This window comes from Hyaena hyaena, unplaced genomic scaffold (assembly GCF_003009895.1).
Source record: "Hyaena hyaena isolate Hyena2069 unplaced genomic scaffold, ASM300989v1 scaffold_652, whole genome shotgun sequence".
In the NCBI taxonomy this organism is placed as follows: Eukaryota; Metazoa; Chordata; class Mammalia; order Carnivora; family Hyaenidae; genus Hyaena; species Hyaena hyaena.
Genome location: NW_024081284.1, coordinates 474,012 through 492,523, shown reverse-complemented (window position 1 = coordinate 492,523; position 18,512 = coordinate 474,012). Strand labels below are relative to the sequence as shown.

At 43.2% G+C, this 18,512-nt stretch overlaps 1 protein-coding gene across 4 annotated transcripts in view; it reads left to right on the top strand.

The window, feature by feature from the left end:
• The first annotated feature begins 224 nt into the window (after nucleotides 1–224).
• The window catches only part of GPLD1 (glycosylphosphatidylinositol specific phospholipase D1), a 61,503-nt gene continuing 43,215 nt past the window's right edge, over nucleotides 225–18,512 (top strand). For 2 of the 4 annotated variants that reach the window (XM_039216718.1, XM_039216717.1), the window contains exons 1-4: nucleotides 225–358; nucleotides 3,091–3,146; nucleotides 14,965–15,043; nucleotides 18,234–18,331. In XM_039216718.1, the coding sequence (XP_039072649.1) occupies nucleotides 262–358; nucleotides 3,091–3,146; nucleotides 14,965–15,043; nucleotides 18,234–18,331 (330 nt within the window). In that variant the 5' untranslated portion in view covers nucleotides 225–261. Of the gene's footprint in view, nucleotides 359–3,090; nucleotides 3,147–4,077; nucleotides 4,108–14,964; nucleotides 15,044–18,233; nucleotides 18,332–18,512 lie in introns of those variants that run through there. The other 2 variants (XM_039216719.1, XM_039216720.1) reach the window with 2 other exon arrangements.

Sequence of the window (18,512 nt, the reverse complement as noted above, 5' to 3'; positions counted from 1 at the left end):
AAAGGGGCAATGCTTCAATCTCAGGACATTTAGGTTTGGGTTGATGGCTTTTTCTCTCTCTCTCCCCCCCTCCCCAGGTGTGGAGTTTGTTTGCTGTTCTGGTGAAGTTAAACAGTAGTTGAACAGTTTACCGGGGAGTGTTGTTATTATTTGGAAACGAGGCTGGATCTTCCCGTGTCAGTGACCCGCTTAGGGGGAAAGCAGGGTCTGGGCCTGTGTTTCAGGCACATCGTGTTGCCCAGAGCGGCGAGGAACGGGGCCATGTCCGCGGGCAGCTTGTGGCCCGGCCTGCTCATCGCGCTGGGCTCCCTGTGCCCCCAAGGCTCACCCTGCGGCCTCTCCACACACATAGAGATAGGTAAGTGCCGGTGCCTTGCGGTGCCATTAGGACTCGATGTCATCTAAAGGGGTTAAGGGACACCTGGGAAGTCGGTCCTGCGTGTTGACAGCAGGCTCCCCCAATGCGGCCAGCAGCCAGGCGGCGGGGCGGGCAGGAGACAGGGCAGCGATGCAGCTTTGGTCATGCGGTTCCTGGCTGTTTCTTGGGGCGGGCAGACAGAGCTGGATGAACTGCTGCCCCGAAGCAGAAGATCTGACCGATCGGGAGAGGAGACAGATGCGTGGAATTCGGGAAGAGTGAGGAAGATATCTTTGTTGTTTTGTGTTTCCGAGTACGTGTAAAGGGCCCCTGTGGCCCATGAGTGTACCCCCCAGAGTGGGGTTGTTGGCTGCAGGGAGGGCGAGGAAGTGAGGGAGTTTGGCCACTGGCGTTGGAGGTGCCCAGGGTGACAGAGCTGGGAAGGACCGGCCACCAGCAGGGTATCGGATGCTGGTGGGCAGCACGTTTGGTTCTCGTACAAGGTGGATTTGTACTATTTTTTAAAATGTTTTATTTATTTCTGAGAGAGAGAGACAGTGTGAGCAGGGGAGGGTCAGAGAGAGAAGGAGACACGGAATCTGAAGCAGCTCCAGCTGTCAGCACAGAGCCTGATGTGGGGCTCGAAGCCACGAACCATGAGATCATGACCTGAGCCGAAGTCGGATGCTTAACCGACTGAGCCACCCAGGCTCCCTGGATTTGTACTATTTTTTAACTCCTGGAAAAAGTCAGACAATTTATAATCTAATCAGATGGGATTATATTCTGCAACAATTTTCAGATTCGTTTCAGGTAATACCTGATGTCTGGGTTTACTTTTAGATTAAAAACAACAATATTTCATAGTTAGGCCAACTCCGGAAGGTATGAGGCAGGGAAAGATTACAAATAGAGTGTGAACACTTACCAGTGCAGGATAGACCGAGGCATTGAGGTCTAGTGCAGGAACCTATGCTCCCAGGATTTTACCTGAAAGGGCACTAGAGCTCACTGAGCCCAGCCCCTGTGGGTCATGTACAAGGACATGGATCTAGAAAATCTCCCAGCTGGCTCGTTAGTGGCCTGGCCTAGGGTGGGGTGTCCTGACAGCCAGCCCAGGGTTCTGTCCAAAAACACTTGTTGCTAACAGGAGTCAGGGAACGGTAGGAAAGAGAGTTAGACCAAGGTTCGAATACCAGATCTGCTATAAACTAAGTATGTGCCACAGATCGATCCATTTCCCTTCTGTTCCTCTCCTGTAGAATGAGGTGCTGAACTTCCCAATGAATTTGAAAGTATTTTCCAAGTGTAAGTTCTTTGAAGTTGAAATTGGCTAAAACTAGAAGTGGGCTGAAAAAGTACCAATATAAGTGGAAATCCTCAAGCATTTCCTTCGAGTTTAAACACAGATGAAATATACAATTTTAAATTATCAGATAATTGTTATTTTTTTATCTGTGCCAAAGATCCTAATTAATATATACTAAACACATAGGAAATGTACTATATTAACATAAAACTTTATGTGAAGGTAATTGAAGACAGTTTCTAATCTGCACAGATTTTGAGGATTTAAAAAATTTTTTTTAATGTTTATTAATTTTTAAGAGAGAGAGCACAAGCAAGGGAAGGGCAGAGAGAGAGGGTGACAGAAGACCTGATGTAAGCTTTAGGCTCTGAGCTGTCAGTACAGAGCCCGACCCGGGTGGGGGTGGGGGGCTCAAACCCATAAACCATGAGATCATGACCTGAGCTGAAGTCGGATGCTTAACCAACTCAGCCACCCAGATACCCCAGATTTTGAGGGGTTTTATGTAAAAGGCAAAACTCCAACATTCACTAGTTAGAAGATTTTATAAATATCTTGTTCATATTTTCACTTCTATAAACCCTGTGTGGAAGGGTGACGTTCAGGTAAGTTAATTAGATTTGGCCTCGTTCAGTGGTTTGGATTTGTAAATTTCTGGAATCTTCTGTACAGGTGATTTGTGTGGGCTGTGAGCTTGTATCATAGTATCAATGCTTCTAGCAGTGGCTGTGTTTTTGTATGAATTATAAAACTGGTTGTGATGCCCAATAAAAATAAGGTATTGCCTTTGAAGGTGACTTCATAAGGCATCTTCGTCTTCTAGGTTCTGAGAAGATTTCAGGGTGTGGGTGTGTGGGCATGTGGGCGGAGCAGGCGACTTGAAATTTTTTTTCCTGGTCCATCTAATGTGGTCTAATTGATGGGGGAAAACATTTGAGAATCATTGATTCATTCCATGCCTTTGGCCGTGTATCCTATTTCCTGCTTCGGTTTATTTATCTCAGTGAGTTGTTGAGGCAAAATACAGTGATGACACCTTCTGTTTACTGAGCTCCTAGTGTGTATCAGCCATTGTGCTCCTCACACAGCATTTATTTTGTGTGACTCCCTCAACAAACCTGTAAGGTGGGTATTATTACTTAATTTTACTTAGGAGGGAACTGAGACCTAGCCTAGCCAGGGCCATCGTGCTAGCTAAGCAGAAAGTTCAAATCCCCATGCAAATCTGATCTGTAGTTTAACAACATAAATAGTATGTGAATCTTGGTCCTAATGAAAATTACTAGTGAGTACACACTTAGTTTTCATTTCCCCATTTCCTTGACAGTTACAATGACAAAGTTACATTTTCCCGTTAAAATTTCTCAAGTCAGTTCTGTGTCCAGTTATGGTTGAATTTAATTGATTTCTGTATTTCTTTCAGGACACAGAGCTCTGGAGTTTCTCCACCTTCAAGATGGGCACATTAATTACAAAGAGGTATAACGTTTACTTCTCACGCGTGTTAACTTTCTTCCAAAGGTGCCAAAAAAATTAATGATGAGTCATAATTTAAGAAATTAAGAAAGAATTTTCAAAAAATGGTGAGTCTCCTTGTTTTTACAAAGAGAAACCACACCTGAGGTGATTTTCCACCTCTTCGCTGTGCATTGTCTAAAAATTGCATCCGTACAAGGAGCAGGAAGGATCTGTTCAGACGTCCCACGTGGGTCAGCTCCTCCAATGTCTCCTCCTACTACATTCTTTGTAGGGACCATCTGGTGGCTTCCCTGGACCCGCCCTCAAATTGACTCCCATTCTGACCCTATACACTTTTGCTAGTTTTGTAGCTAAACAGTGCTCTGTGACAAAGATGATTCTTAAGTACCTCCATTTGATAGGAGTGGTTAACATTTGTTTGTGACGTCAAGATCGGGTCAAATTATTACCAGTAAGTCCTGATAATTCAGTATGGAAAGCAGGATGGTAACAGAGCTGAAATTGATCCTCTCCTCAGGCCACTTTTAGACATTAGTTTCAGCTTTCTTACTTGGCACTTGAATGGCGTTGGGTTATCTTCCCTGACCCTGGCGGAAGGTAGATGCTGCCTGATTGATCAAGCGGGTGATCAATCCTCCGTGTGCACAGAGAGGTTTCTCTAGTAGAAATACTCACGCGCGTGTCATTAACTTAATTTGAAACGTGAACTGGACACAGATCCTGCCCCTCAGCATCCGTCCTGATGCAAATAGTGATGTCATCATCGAAGATGACTAAGTGCCCTGGGTGCGTCCACTTCACCTTTCAGTTTATGATGAGCGGGATTACTTCACCTTCCCTGATCCTACCCGATCCCTTTTCGTGATTGATTTTATCTCTCTCTCTGTGTGGGAATTGTTGTAGTATCACCTTCTCCCTCTTCAGAGCTGCTCTTTGGTGACCTCTGGACTCAATGCTACAGGTCGGTGAAATGATTCAGAAGGAAGGGGCCTGAAGGATGCCAGCTGTGTGCCTAAACCGTCCCCTACTGGCTGGCGGTCTAGGGACAGGCTCTGTGGGGTCTTGTTGGCTCTGGGGTTACCTTTTGTTAATATATCTGCTCTTTAAAGATTTGACGTCACAAAAAGAATAATGCATAAATGGAGAAAATCAGTTCATTAATTTGTAAGAACTGTAAAAGCAAACTGGCCTCACTTTGGGGGTCATTATTGCCCTGATACTTCTTGCCTATTGTCTTCTTATTTATTACTAAAGCATAGTTGGTGTGTAATGCTGCATTACGTCTGGACAGCATCGTGATTCAATGATTGTATACATTATTCGGTGTTTCGCACGCTAAGTGTGGTCACCACCTGTTCCCATGCGTTATTATATCGTCTAGTGTATCTCCTGTGCTGTACCTTTCATTTCCTTGGCTTATAACTGGAAGTTTGTACCTCTTAATCCCTTTCACCTGTTTGGCTGATCCCCTTCCCTCCAGTTTCTTTGTATTGAAGAGTCTATTCATGCGTTTCTTACGTTCCACGTGTAGGTGGAATCATGTGGTGTTTGTCTTTCTCTGACTTATTTCATTTAGCATAATACCCTGGAGTCTGCCCATATTATCCCAAATTTCAGGATTTTATTCTTTTTATGGCTGAGTAATATTCATGTGTGCGTGTGTGCGTGTGTATATAATCACATCGCCTTTATCCATTCGCGTATCCATGGACACTTGGGTTGCTTTCATAGTTGGACACATGTAAGTAATGCAGCAGTAAACATAGGGGTGCATATATATTTTTGAATCAGTGTTTTCATTTTGGGGGGTAAATACCCAGTAGTGGAATTACTGGATCATATAGTAATTCTATTTTTAATTTTTTGAGAAAACTCCGTACTGTTTACCACAGTGGCTGCACTGGTTTGCGTTCCCACCAACGGTGCACAAAGGTTCCTTTTTCTCCACATTCTTGCCCACACTTCTTTTTGATACTAACCATTCTGACTGGGTGAGGTGCTATCTTATTGTGGGTTTGATTTGCATTTCCCTGCTGATTAGTGATGTTGAGCATTTTTTCATGTGTGTATTGGTCATCTGTAGGTCTTCTTTTGAAAAATGTCTCTTCAAGTCCTCTGCCTATTTTTTAACGGGATTGTTTGGTTTTTGGTTTGTGTGTGTTTGTGTTGTTATTGTTGTTTAGTGCTGAGTTGTGTAAGTTCTTTATGTAGTTTAGATATTAACCTTTTATTGGATGTATCATTGGAAAATCTCTTCTTCCATTCAGTAAGTTACTTTGCTGTTTTATTGAGTTCTTTTGTGTGTTTGTCTTTTTACTTTCCTGTGCAGAATCTTTTTATTTTGATGTAGTTCCAATAGTTTATATTTGCTTTTGCTTCCCTTGCCTGAGGAGACTTATCCATAAATATGTTGCTAAGGCCAATGTCCAAGAGATGACTACCTATGTTTTCTTCTAGGATTTTCATGGTGTCACATCTCATATGTAGGTCTTTAATCTATCCAGAGTTTATTTTTGGTGCGGTGTCAGAAAGTGGCCCAGTGTCCTTCTTTGGCACATAGCCGTCCAGTTTGGCCAGCACCATTTGTTGAAGAGACGATCTCTTTCTCACTGTATATTTTGACTTCTTTGTCATAGGTATATTGACCACATAAGTGTGGGTTTGTTTCTGGGCTCTCTATTTGGATCCATTGATCTGTGTGTCTGTTTTTGCGCAAGGACCCTTCTGTGCTGATCACTACAGCTTTGTCGTATAGCTTGAGATCTGGACATACTCCAAGATTCCTCCAGCTTTATTCTCCTTCCTCAAGATTGCGTTAGCTGTTTGCGGTCTTTTGTGGTTTCACACAAATTTTAGGATTTTGTTTTAGTTCTGTGAAAAGTGGCATTGGTATTTTGATAGGGATTGCATTCAATCTGTGGCTTACTTTGGGGAATACGGACATTTTAACAATATTAATCCTTCCAATCCATGAGCATGGAATATCTTTCTATTTGTGTCCTATTTAATCTCTTTCATCAATATCTTACAGTGTTCAGAGTATAGGTCTTTCACTTCCTTTATAAAATTTATTCCTAGATATTTTGTTCCTTGTGGTGCAATCGTAGATTAGATTGTTTTCTTAGTTTTTCTTTTTGCTACTTCATGATTCACATATAGAAATGCTGCAGATTTCTACATATTAATTTTGTATCCTACAACTTTACTGAATTCCTTTATTCTAATAGGTTTTTTTCTTTTTTTTTTTGGTCCTTAGGGTTTTCTATATACAGTATCCTGTCATCTGCAAATGGTGACAGTTTCACTTCTTTCTTACTAGCTTGGATGCTTTTATTTCCTGTCTCCTAGCTGCGCCTAGGACTTTCAGAACTATGTTGAATAAATGTGGTAAGAGAGGATATGATGTTGGCTGTGGGGTTTTTGTACAAGGTCTTTATTATGTTGAGGTAGGTTCCCTCTACGTCCACTGTGTTGAGAGTTTTTATCATAAACAAATGTTGCATTTTGTCAAATCCTTTTTCTGGATCTCTTGAGATGGAGAGTTTTTATCATAAACAAATGTTGCATTTTGTCAAATCCTTTTTCTGGATCTCTTGAGATGGTAGTATGGTTTTAATCATTTTGGTTAATGTGACCTGTTACATTGATTTTGAGAATATTGACCCACTTTTGATTCCCCGGAATAAATCACATTTAATCATGGTGAATGATCCTTTTAACATACCGAATTTGGTTGGTGATATGGGTTGAGGATTTTTGGGTCTGGATTCGTCAGAGATGTTGGCCTATAGTTCTCTTTTTTAGTAGTGTCTTTGTCTGGTTTTGGTATCAGGGTGAAGCTGGCCTTATAGAATGAATTTAGAGATTTCCCTTCCTCTTCTATTTTTTGGAATAGTTTGAGAAGAATAGGTATTAACTCTTCTTTAAGTGTTTGGTAGAGTTCACTTATAAAGCCATCCAGTCCTGAACTTTTGGGAGTTTTTTTATTACAGATTCAATTTTGTTACTAATAAATGGCCTGTTCAAATTTTCTATTTCCTCCTGATTTCAATTTTGGAAGACTGTTTCTAGAAATTTTTCCATTTCTTCTAGTTTCTCTAATTATATAATTTTTCATAGTATTTTATAATTCTTCGTATTTCTGTGATGTTGGTTGTTAATTCTCCTTCATTTCTGATTTGACTCATTGGGTATTTTTTGATGAGTCTGGCTAAAGGTTTATCAATTCTGTTTTATCTTTTCAAAGAACAAGCTCTTGGTTTCAGTGATTTCTTTTTTTCATTTATTTTGGTTATAATCTTCACTATCCCCTCCCTTCTACTAACTTTGGGTTTTATTCTTCTTTTTCTAGTTCCTTCAGGTGTAAGGTTTGACGGTTTCTTTGAGGTTTTTCTTATTTCTTGTAGTAGGCCTACACTACTATAAACTTCCCACTGAGAATTACTTTTGCTGCATCCCAAAGATTTTTTTTCTTTTCTTTTTTTTTTTTAAGTAGGCTCCACACCCAAAGTGGGGCTTGAACTCCTGACCCTGAGATTAAGAGTTGAATGCTCCACTGACTGAGCCAGCTAGGCGCCCCCCCCAAAAGATTTTGTCATTATGTTTGCATTTTTGTCTGTCTCCATGTATTTTTTTTTTTTTATCTCATCTTTGATTTCTTCATTGACCCATTGGTTGTTCACTAGCATGTTGTTGGGTCTCCATGTGTTTTTCCCTCCTTGCTTTTTTCTTATAATTGAATCCTAGTTTTACACTGCTATGGTTGGACTTATATGTATTTATGTTCTATAAGAATAAACAGAATGTGGTATTTTAACCATGAAATCATAGCAGTGGTAGTTATTTGGCTGGTTGCTGTCCTCTCTGCCTTGCTTCCTTCTACCTGCCCGTAGACGAGATTTTTTCTTTTCTGATTAGAGAATTGATAGATGCTCATGTAGAGAAAAATTCTGAGATCATCAGCTTTAACACTTGGCTTTATATCATTCTAGGCATCGTCTCTTCATTTATTAGCACCCCCCACCCCCACCAAATTACACTTCACATTCTGCAGCTTGCTGTTTTTCACTTAATATATTGTTTTTCACTTAATATATTGGTGATGTCTTTCCATGTCAGTAGAGAACTTCAGAGTCACTGAGAATAATTACATTTTTTTCTGTTGTCTGAAATGCACCATGATTCATTCAATCAATTCTATATTTTATCTTTTCATTTGGAAGTAATTAAAGACCAATCGAAAAGCTGGAAACTTAGGCAATTCCTTTATGCCCTTTACCCGGTTTCCCTAACTGTTGACAACTTATCATATTTGCCTTTTTATCCTCTCTGTTGTCAGCCAAGGAAAGGAGGTGGAACTGAAAAGGAACAAAGGTCTTTATTTGGGTCTCAGAATTGCAATTTGTGAGGGCACAGTTTCCAGAGTCACCAGAAAAATGTGCTGCTCATTCAGGGAAACCAAGGGGTTTTGTGAGAAAAAAGGAAGGGGTAATCCCATGATGTAGATAAAGGAGAGAAGGAAAAAACCTGCTAATTAGGTGCTGACCAGTTGAACTACTTCTGATGACTGTCTTCTAGATCATTGATGTTATCCATTGAAATTGTCCTCCTCTGTATTAATTAACTTTACTGCCCTCCTCTGAGCTGATTGCCGGTTGCTCTGTTGAAATGTTATGAGCGACTGCTTGTCAAACAGTTGCTGCTTCTGGCTCAGTTCCAGAGTTCGTTCGTTGGAAAAGAAAATGGAATCTCTCATGTCTAGAGATTTTATGCAATTCCACACTGTTTATACGTATTGATTCCCCCCCCCCCCGAACCATTTGAATATAAGTTTTTGATGGGATATCCATTATCCCTTCACACATCATTGTGTATTCCCTGAAAACAAGGGCACTCTTATGTAACCACAGCATAATAGTCACAGTCAGGAAATCAACACTGAACAACACTTTGACCCAATCCTCAGGTTTCAAATCCCACCAGTTGTGTCTCAATAATCTTCTTTATGGTACCAGGATGAGTCTAGCACCATGTGACCTACAACAGCTCCTCAGGCCCACCTTGTCTTTAATGACCTTGATGTTTTGGAAAGGGTGAAGTCCAAAAACTCTGTAGAATGCACCTTAATTTGGTTTCATCTGATGGTTCTCCATGGTAGGTCCCCTTGCAGCTTATTTTTTAACAGAAATATCTAGAACACGGAGGTGATGCTATATTCTCATTGGATTGTATCAGAAGACTCACAATGTCAGGGCACCTGGCTGGCTCAGTTGGTTAAGCATCCAACTCTTGACTTTGGCTCAGGTCATGATTTCATGGTTTGGGAGTCTGAGCCCCGCACTGGGCTCTGTGCTGATAGTATGGAGCCTGCTTAGGATTCTGTCCCGCTCTCTTTCTGCCACCCCTACCCCCGCTCATGCACCCTTAATCTCTCCAAAAAATAAATAAAAATAAACTTTAAGAAATAAATTTAAAAAGCCTCACAATGTCAAATATACTGTTTCTGGTGATGTTAACTTTTATTTCAGCAATTGTGTTTTTCATTTCTAGGATTTACCTTTGGTCGTTCTTCATGTATTCCTCTCCTGAGACTGCTTTGGTGCTGGGGTGGGGGGAATTGTTTCAAGTGTGTTTATGATTGGAGCATTTTTATGTAGGCTGCTTTAAAAAGTTTGTCCAATAATTATAAAATTTCTGCTCTCTCTGTGTTGGTCTCCATTGGTTATCTCTCTTCATGCCTTTTGAGGTTCTTGGTGTGATGACTGATCTTTGATTAAAACCTGGACATTTGGGTATTAGGTTATGAGACTCTGGATCTTACTTGAAACTTATTAAAAAATTTTTTTAATTTATTTATTTTGAGAGAGAGAGAGACAGAGCATGAATGGGGGAGGGGCAGAGAGAGGGAGACACAGAATCCGAAGCAGGCTCCAGGCTGCAGGCTCTGAGCTGTCAGCATAGAACCTGATGTGAGGCTCAAAATCACAAACCATGAGATCATGACCTGAGCCGAAGTCCGATGCTTAACTGACTGAGCCACCCAGGCGCCCTGAAACCTTGTATTTCAGCCAACTTCCTTTGACACCACTTTGGGAAGGGCCTGCGGTGGGCAGACCTCTACCTCCTAACTCTCCTGCCAGCTGGAGGTAGAGGTCAAGGTTCCCTTGGGTCTCCAGTGATGCCTCCCTGGCTGGAGGGGTAGAAGTACCTAATTACTGCTCCTCACAGTGGCCTCTACAGATCCTGGAGGTGGGGGGTGTCACTGTGATGTTGAACGTCCGCTCTCCCCGGGGTCTTTTCTGGTTCCACCCAGTGGGGGTGGGGCGAGGTGCCATGTTACTGCCCGTTGGGATTGTATGTCCAGGCTCTCCCCAAGGTTTCCACTGATGATGAGGGGTGGGGACAGGAGACAGGACAGCACAGATGAAAGTCCTGGTGAGGGTGGGGCCACAGTCTTTTCTGTGGTGTTTGTGGCATAGAAAGACTGTTGTCTAAAAGTTTCTGTCTTGCCTGTCTGCCTCCTTTCTGGTCTCCTGCTTACAGCAAGCTTTTGTTGTGGCTTTCGCTTATGTGTTTAGTCTAAGCTCATAGGAGCTTCTAGTTTTTCTGGTACCCAGTTTGGGACATAGGAAGCAAAAAGAAAATCCAGAGAACTTTCCATGGTATCATCTTCAGCTCCTGAGTCCCCAGCCATCTGCATACTTCCCTCCACCTTCCAGAGTTTTCTGAGGCTCCATCTGTGTACAATGTCCAGGGTTCTTAATTAGCCTTCACAAGAGGAATAAGGAAAAGTACATCTTTTCCATCTTCCTGGAAGCAGAAGTCTTAGTGATGGTAACTTTTTGGTTAAGGTGGTGTCTTCACATTTTTATAATGGAAATTTAATAAGTGTTTTCTACTTCTTAGAAAGGTTTATTTATTATGAGAGAGAAAGAGAGGATGCGGCTATGGGGGGTGGGGGAGAGAATCCCAGGCAGGTTCCACGCTGTCCGTGCAGAGCCCGATGCAGGACTCAATCTCATGAACCACGAGAACATGACCTGAGCCAACATCCACAATTGAATGTTCAACCAACTGAGCCATTCAGGCACCCCAGTATTTTCTATTTTTTAATTAGCAAGTAAATATTTTCTGGGGAGAGATATTGAGGTAATGTAAATATTCTCCAAGTTTTTCCCACTGGTTTTGGTATCCATTGATAATTCTTGCCTGAAATAATTCTTATGATGGCTGCCAAATTTTTTATCTGATTCCATTATTCATTCTACATTGATTGGCATTCTACTGTAAAGTCTTTCCTTCTTCTCCATTCGTATATTTACTTATACCCGCATATGCTCATGGATTTCTACTTAATGGTTTATATTACGTTACTACATTTATGTTGATGCTTCCATTGTCCCAGATTCCACTTCCAGTTGACTTTGGTGTCTATCTGTGTTTATTGAAAGCCGTAAGTTCACGCAAAAATCTCTCCAATTACGTTCCATCATCACAGGATTCGTTCTAGCTTCTCATGTCTGTAACTGTGACTCCTTCCTCCAATAGTGAGAAACCTGGCCTTGGTCATTCTCGATCCGTATTCCTAAGTGTTCAATCTCCTTGTCTGCGGCCAGTTTCCTGACCAGGCTCAGCCCTGCTACTGCTAGTGGAGTCCATTTGGCCCAGAAACAAAACTAGACCAGAAAGACCTATAGGACTGAGGAAGGATTAATATCCTTAATTGCTCACGTATTTCATTTTTTAAAAACGTTTGTTTATTTTGAGAGAGAAAGTGAGCAGTGGAGAGAGGACAGAGAGAATCTCGAGTAGGCTCCACACTGACAGTGCAAAGCCTGACACAGAGCTCAAACTCAAACCCTGAGATCCTGACCTGAGCCGAAACCAAGAGCCAGACTCTTAACCGACTGAGCCACCCAGGTGTCCCCATTAATTGCTCATGTATTCCATTGAAATTTCTTAATAGGTATCTTCAGATTTGGAAACAGAGTCACTTTTAGAGGCTGTTTTTTTATTTTTTCATTTTTGCTAATTTGGTAGGTGAAAAATAGTGTTTTGTTATAGATTTAATTGGCATTTTAGTTAATTATGAATGAAGTTAAATATACTTTCAAGTTTATGAACTATTTCTAGTACTTATGTGAATCGTTTATATCTTTTCTCATTTCTCAATTAGGATATTTATCTTTATCTTGATGTGGAAAAATGACTTATTAAATATATGGGCCCCCATCATGTATCAAATGATCCTCATGGTTACTTTTCTCTTAAATTTGCTTCTGGTGCTTTTTACCATGCAAAATGCTTACATTTTGAGGTAAATGCATCATTCTCTTCTTTTATGGATTCTTCCTGGATGCTTTGCTTAGAAAAATCATTCCCACTCTGAGATGGTGCAGTTATTTCCTTAAGTTTTGTCCTGCTAAGTTCGTGCCTTCTTGTTTTGCCTTTGACTCTTTAAGTCACCTTGTATTTATTTTGGTGTAAGCCTGTTAGGGGTTTAGTAACCTCGTGTTATGCTAATTTCAAGTCCATGTCCGAATGCCACGCTGGAAGCCTCCCCGCCACAGGATTGCGCCAACACCATTTATTGGTTACTCCACCCTTCACTCCTCATCACTGTATATGGTGTACACTTAAGTCTGTTTCCTTACTCTTCTGTTTCACTGATCTCTTTAAAAAAAATTTTTTTTAAACACTTATTTTTGAGAGACCAAGACAGTGTGATCAGGGGACGGGCAGAGAGGAGGAGACACAGAATCTGAAGCAGGCTCCAGACTCTGAGCTGTCAGCACAGAGCCCGACGTGGGACTTGAACCCACAAATCGCGAGATCATGACCTGAGCCTAAGTTGGATGCTTAACAGACTGAGCCACCCAGGCGCCCATCATTGATGTCTTTCGAGCTCAGTATGCTGCTACTATTTTTTCTGTAGCTTAAAAATACATTTTTATATCTGAAGGATGCATCCTCCCCCATACATTTCCCCCCAGCAGTCTCCTATTTTGCTGACACATTTACTTTACAAAATTTACTTCGGAATTATTTTTTAATGTTAAATAACAGGATCTACCTCACCTAGAGATGCAGATTCGAGTCTTTATCATACAGAATGACAGGGACAGTGGCTGACAAGGTAAATATTCAATAAAGTTAACTATTATTTTTAAGTGACAAAAGTCCATCTCGAGCTATCTTTAGAGGGAAAAGGAGACTTTATGGGCGCACGTAACTTCTAGTGTTGGAACAGAGCTCTACCCACGGGTCGAGTGGTGGTCTCTCTCCACGTGGAGGACACCGGCCATCCAGGACTCGGCCTTGATGCTGAAAATCCCCAAAGGGAAGGGGGTGTCTTCCACACAGCTCAGATGAGGAGTCTCAGGGAGGGTTCTAACCGAGCTAGCTTTCATCAAACATGCATCTCCGAGCCCAACATCATGGTGGCGATGGGGGTTAGTAAGTCCTTACAGGTAAATTAGAAAGTTTAGGTTGCCACGCTTTTACTTGGCCCGTTGTGGCAGAGTTCATCTGCAGATCACGGAAACCCCTCTGCTGAGAGGGACTCGATGCCCAGAACTGGGAACTCAGTGCTGACCACGGGTGAGCACTGGAAGGGCAAGCTGTGGGCTGAGCGTCCAGGCAGGACTCCCAGAACAACACCCAGAACAACAGCCAGAGCTGGCCTGCCAGGGCCACCTGGGTCTAGGCAAACAGTCATGGTCCCGGTCCCAGCTCCAGACCCAGCTGCCTCCCACACAGGCTGGAGAACAAGTAGCCGCCATCTTGACTGTTGGCTCCAGGACCTCCTCACCTCAGCCACATTCCTTACTAGCAAAATGGGTGCTCTGTACTCTACCTGGGACCCCCTACCTCTGCTGCAAACCAGGCACTTCCCTGCTAGCTGAAGAAGCAGAAGGGAAGAAGGGGCTCCTCCATGGAGTCTGGGAAATGTAGTCCTGGCTTTCTAGCCTCTAGAAACAGCTGGGCCCACCTGAAGGGGGTCAGAACAGAAAGGAGTGAGCCAGTCAACCAAGGAAGAGCCCCCTCCCCCCAAGCACAAAATACATAATCTTACATAGCAACTGTAAACTTCTGTGTATATATAGATGTCAGTATACACATAGTTGGCCCTTGAACAACACAGGGGCTGGGGGCCAATCCCCCAGGCAGTTGAAATCCAACTATAACTTTTGAGTCCCCCAAAACTTAACTACTAATAGTCCTACTGTTGACCAGAAGTCTTACTGATAAGTCAATTAACACTTATTTTGTGTTATATATATTATATACTCTATTCTAATAAAGCAAGGTAAAGAAAATGTTAATGAGAAAATACATTAAGAAAAATACACTTAGAGTACTCTACTATATTTAGTGGGAAAAATCTGTGTGTAAGTGGACTTCACACAGTTCAAATCTGTGTTCAGGGGTCAACTGTGTAAATGTATATGCATGTATATTACATGTATGTGTGTCTATTATGTGTATGTGCATATTTTATGTATGTATGTGTGTGTATTTTCTCTTTTCACTGACTTCATTGGATCATTGAAAACCTTTCCACAAAGCAGGTGGTGAAATAACCTTGGGGAAATTCCACTCTGCTGGGTGAACAGAGCAAGTGAAATAAGTGGTTTTTGCTACTTCTTGATCAGCCTGTGTTTGCTGGGACAGAGCCCGAGGTCCGCTATTGGAGGGCGTTGTCTTGGATTCTGCATGAGTTTTTATTACGACATAAGCCTCCCCCCTCCTCCTCCTGTTGGTGGGCTTGCCTGAGCTGCTGCCTCTGGCCCCTGATCTCTGTTTTCCTGCTCCCCAGCTGTTGCTCGAACACCAGGATGCATATCAGGCGGGAGCTGTGTTTCCCGATGCGTTTTACCCCAGCATCTGCGAAAGAGGTAAGATGGAGTTTTACAGATCAAACAATGTCACCTTCACTTGAGCGACAGGAATGGCTAGCCTTTAAAAACCGCAGCACATCATATCTTCCACTACTGTTGGTCAGTGACTTGGTTCACATTAACTGCGTTTTCCATGTAACCAAACCTTACCTACATAAGCACAGAAATTCTGAACTTTTTCACGATCCTGTGCACCCTTAATTTACTGCTTTGTGGTGGAAGAGAAAACATCTTGAAAGAGATTGAAGGGTCTGAGTTCTTGTTCCTGCTACATTGTCTGTTAGCACATGACTTTTAAAAAGTCCTGGCGGGGCTGAGTCTGTTTCCGAGCCTGTAACTTAGTAGTAATGCCAGCTTGCCTCTTAACCAGATTTTTGTTGACATTAATGTGTATTATTTTGCCAAGTGTTCTGTAGACCTAAGGTGGGGTTACCAGCAAATTGGGCTTATGGGGTGTGTCAGTTGGGGCCTCATCAGGCACGGAAGGTGCTCTCTAGTGGAGTAATTTGGGGTGTGTGGATAAGGTGGCCATTTACAAGGATATGGGCACAGTGTAAGAGAACTGGGGAGGGTAGTGCAGGAAGGGGGCAGTTAACGGATCTGCAGACAGGTTGCTGCATGGGGGACCCCTTGCTGGGGGCCAGACCTTCAGGCAGGGACACAGCCAGGCCCTGTGACCCCGCAGCAGGGGAGCTGGGAGAATGAATACCCCCATCTCTCTCTCTCTCTCTCCCTTCTCTCCCCTCAGATCTCCCCATTGGCCCAACCCAACCAAAGCCGGAGGGCAAAGAGGCCAGTTGAGCAGGTCCCTCAGGGGTACAGGGCGGGGCAGAGAAGGGTGGACCTCGGATCTGAGGGACACAGGAAAGACATCCAGTACTTTGGTCATCACGTAAACCAGTTTTGGAATTTTGCAGTCATAGCCATGGTGTCGATGTTCGGTTTGATACATGGGGCCCAGTGGAATGTTTGTTGCCACTCACCCCTGTAGTTACTACCAGATAACTAAGCTTTCGTGTCTCTCACATCTGGAAGGTTGGGTTTTTCTTTTTTTTCTGTTTCCTTCTTAGTCTGTTAACTATCCTTTCTTAATCCTATTATTTTGCCTGCTTGTAACAGTTTTTTCCTAAACCTGTTTCCTCTTTAGCCCTTCCCAACACTGCGTTCAGGGAGCTGTAATGTCTCTTGGTAATTTAACAGTTCCTTGATCTCTTCCGTAAAAAAGAAGTAAAAAAGGACTTGTTTTGGTCAATTAAATTTGAGAAAACTTGCTTAACATATGACATTTTAAGAGACAGCTAAACGTATGGTACTGCAGACTTTGAGAAGAATGAAAAAGTAGTTCCCACTCTCCTGAATTTTCCTTTATTCCTACAGCAGTAACTGCCTTGCCTCAACCAACACAGACGGATCCATCAGTGAGATCGCTTAGAATTATGAAATATGGGCGCCTGGGTGGCTCAGTCGGTTAAGCGTCTGACTTCGGCTCAGGTCATGATATCACTGCTTGTGAGTTCGAGCCTCGCGTCGGGCTCTGTGCTGACAGCTCAGAGCCTGGAGCCTGCTTCGGATTCTGTTTCTCCCTTCCCCTCTCATACTGTCTCTCTCTCAAAACAAAACAAAACAAAACAAAAAAACCCACCAAACATTAAAAAAAAGAATTATAAACTATGTACTGATTATGAAGAACTCGATGCAGACTTCACTTAGACTTTTATGAAAATTTTCCAGATCTTACCTGGGTCTCACACACACCTACTTCCGTAGCACCTGTCTTTCGTCTTTGGGGTTCACTTTCATGGCATCTTTCGAAAGCAAACATTCTCAGATGCTCAGCTGCCAAGGAAACAGCTTTGTTTTTGTTCTTCCATTGCCTCAGTTTACCTAATACTGAGCAAAGCCCATAACTACAACACCGAGGACCATCCTAGCCAGGAATGGAAGGGACCCTGCCCACTCCCTGTAACAGCACGGCTGTGGGGACAGGAGTCTGCTGGCTGCCACCAGGCCCCAGGCCCCAGAGGGGACAGGGCTTTCTTCTGCTTCTGGTCTGGAGGTTTACAGAGGGGCACAGAAAACAATTTGGTTAAGGGGAGGTTTGTCAAACGGGCTACCGCCATATTTAATTTTGGATTTGTACTGAGCTCTGTAAAATAGGAATTGTAAGTTTTATCTCTAGGAAAACCATTAGTGCAAAAATCACATTTCTTAGTTGCAACATCTCTTAAAATCATTTCCAGAAAAACCAGTGATTGAAAATTGGTTAGGCTGTTTTTACTTGAGTGACTGTGAAAATACTTGAACTGAGGGACCTAAACTCTGGAGTTCTGGTTTTGGTTGCCCCTTGTGACATTGGACACCCAGGGAGAATGTGTGGCTTTGGGAGGTTTCGAGTAGATGCCCCGGACTGTCTTTCCAGCCCCGCCTCCTCCCCCTACTGTGGAAATAAGGGGAATAGAGACTCTCAGCCGAAGCTTGGGGCCAGTGCCCTTATAAAACAATTGTTGTCAATTAAAATACTTGAAGGCCTTTGGAGTTTCTACTTTTTGTGTTTTGTGCTGTTAGGAGGGTGGACTGTGATGGATGAAGATCACACACACAGTAAATATACACCCCGCCACACACACCTGTACACCCCCTTCCCACCGCACTTCCCTCACACCACTAACCCTAACCCTTCTCTCCTTCCTTTCTTATTTTTTAAAATTATTTTACTTTGAGGGAAGGGCAGAGAGAGAGGGAGAGAGAATCCCAGGCAGGCTCCATGCTGTCAGCGCAGAGCCAGTTCGGGGCTCCATCTCTCAGACTGTGAGGTCATGGCCTGAGCTGAAATCGAGAGTCAGATGCTTAACCAGCTGAGCCTCCCAGGCTCCCCCTCCTCTTCTCCCCTTTAGAGCACAGAATTGGAAACTGTTCCCGCTTCCATGCAGCCCAAGTGAATCGAGATGCTGTGAGCCAGTTCAGGCTCCGTTTTCTGTGTGTGTGTGTGTGTGTGTGTGTGTGTGTGTGCACGTGCACGTGCGTGCTGCCTCTTCTGTTCTAGAGGCATCCTCTGAACATCAAGAGAAGAAACTAAGAGACTCGGAGGGAAGGGGGAGGAGGGTTGCAGCGGGCGGCCGTGCTGGTGGCAGATTTGACTGCGGGTCTCCAGTTGCTGAGAAAGTCCTGAGACCCTCTCTTTCACCAGGGCAATTCCATGACGTGTCCGAGAGCACCCACTGGACCCCATTTCTGAATGCAAGCATTCATTACATCCGAGAGAACTATCCTCTTCCCTGGGCGGAGGTAGGCACAGCCCCCTAAGGCCAAGAAGAAATTCTGTCCTAGACCCGCCCAGCCCCGTGTTTACGTCCGTGTTTACTCCGTTTGTCCCCCCCACCCCAGGCTCTGGGAGGGTGCTCCCCGCCCCTCCACATACTTTCAATACCAAACACAGTATGCGGCTAGTTAATATCTGAATAAACCA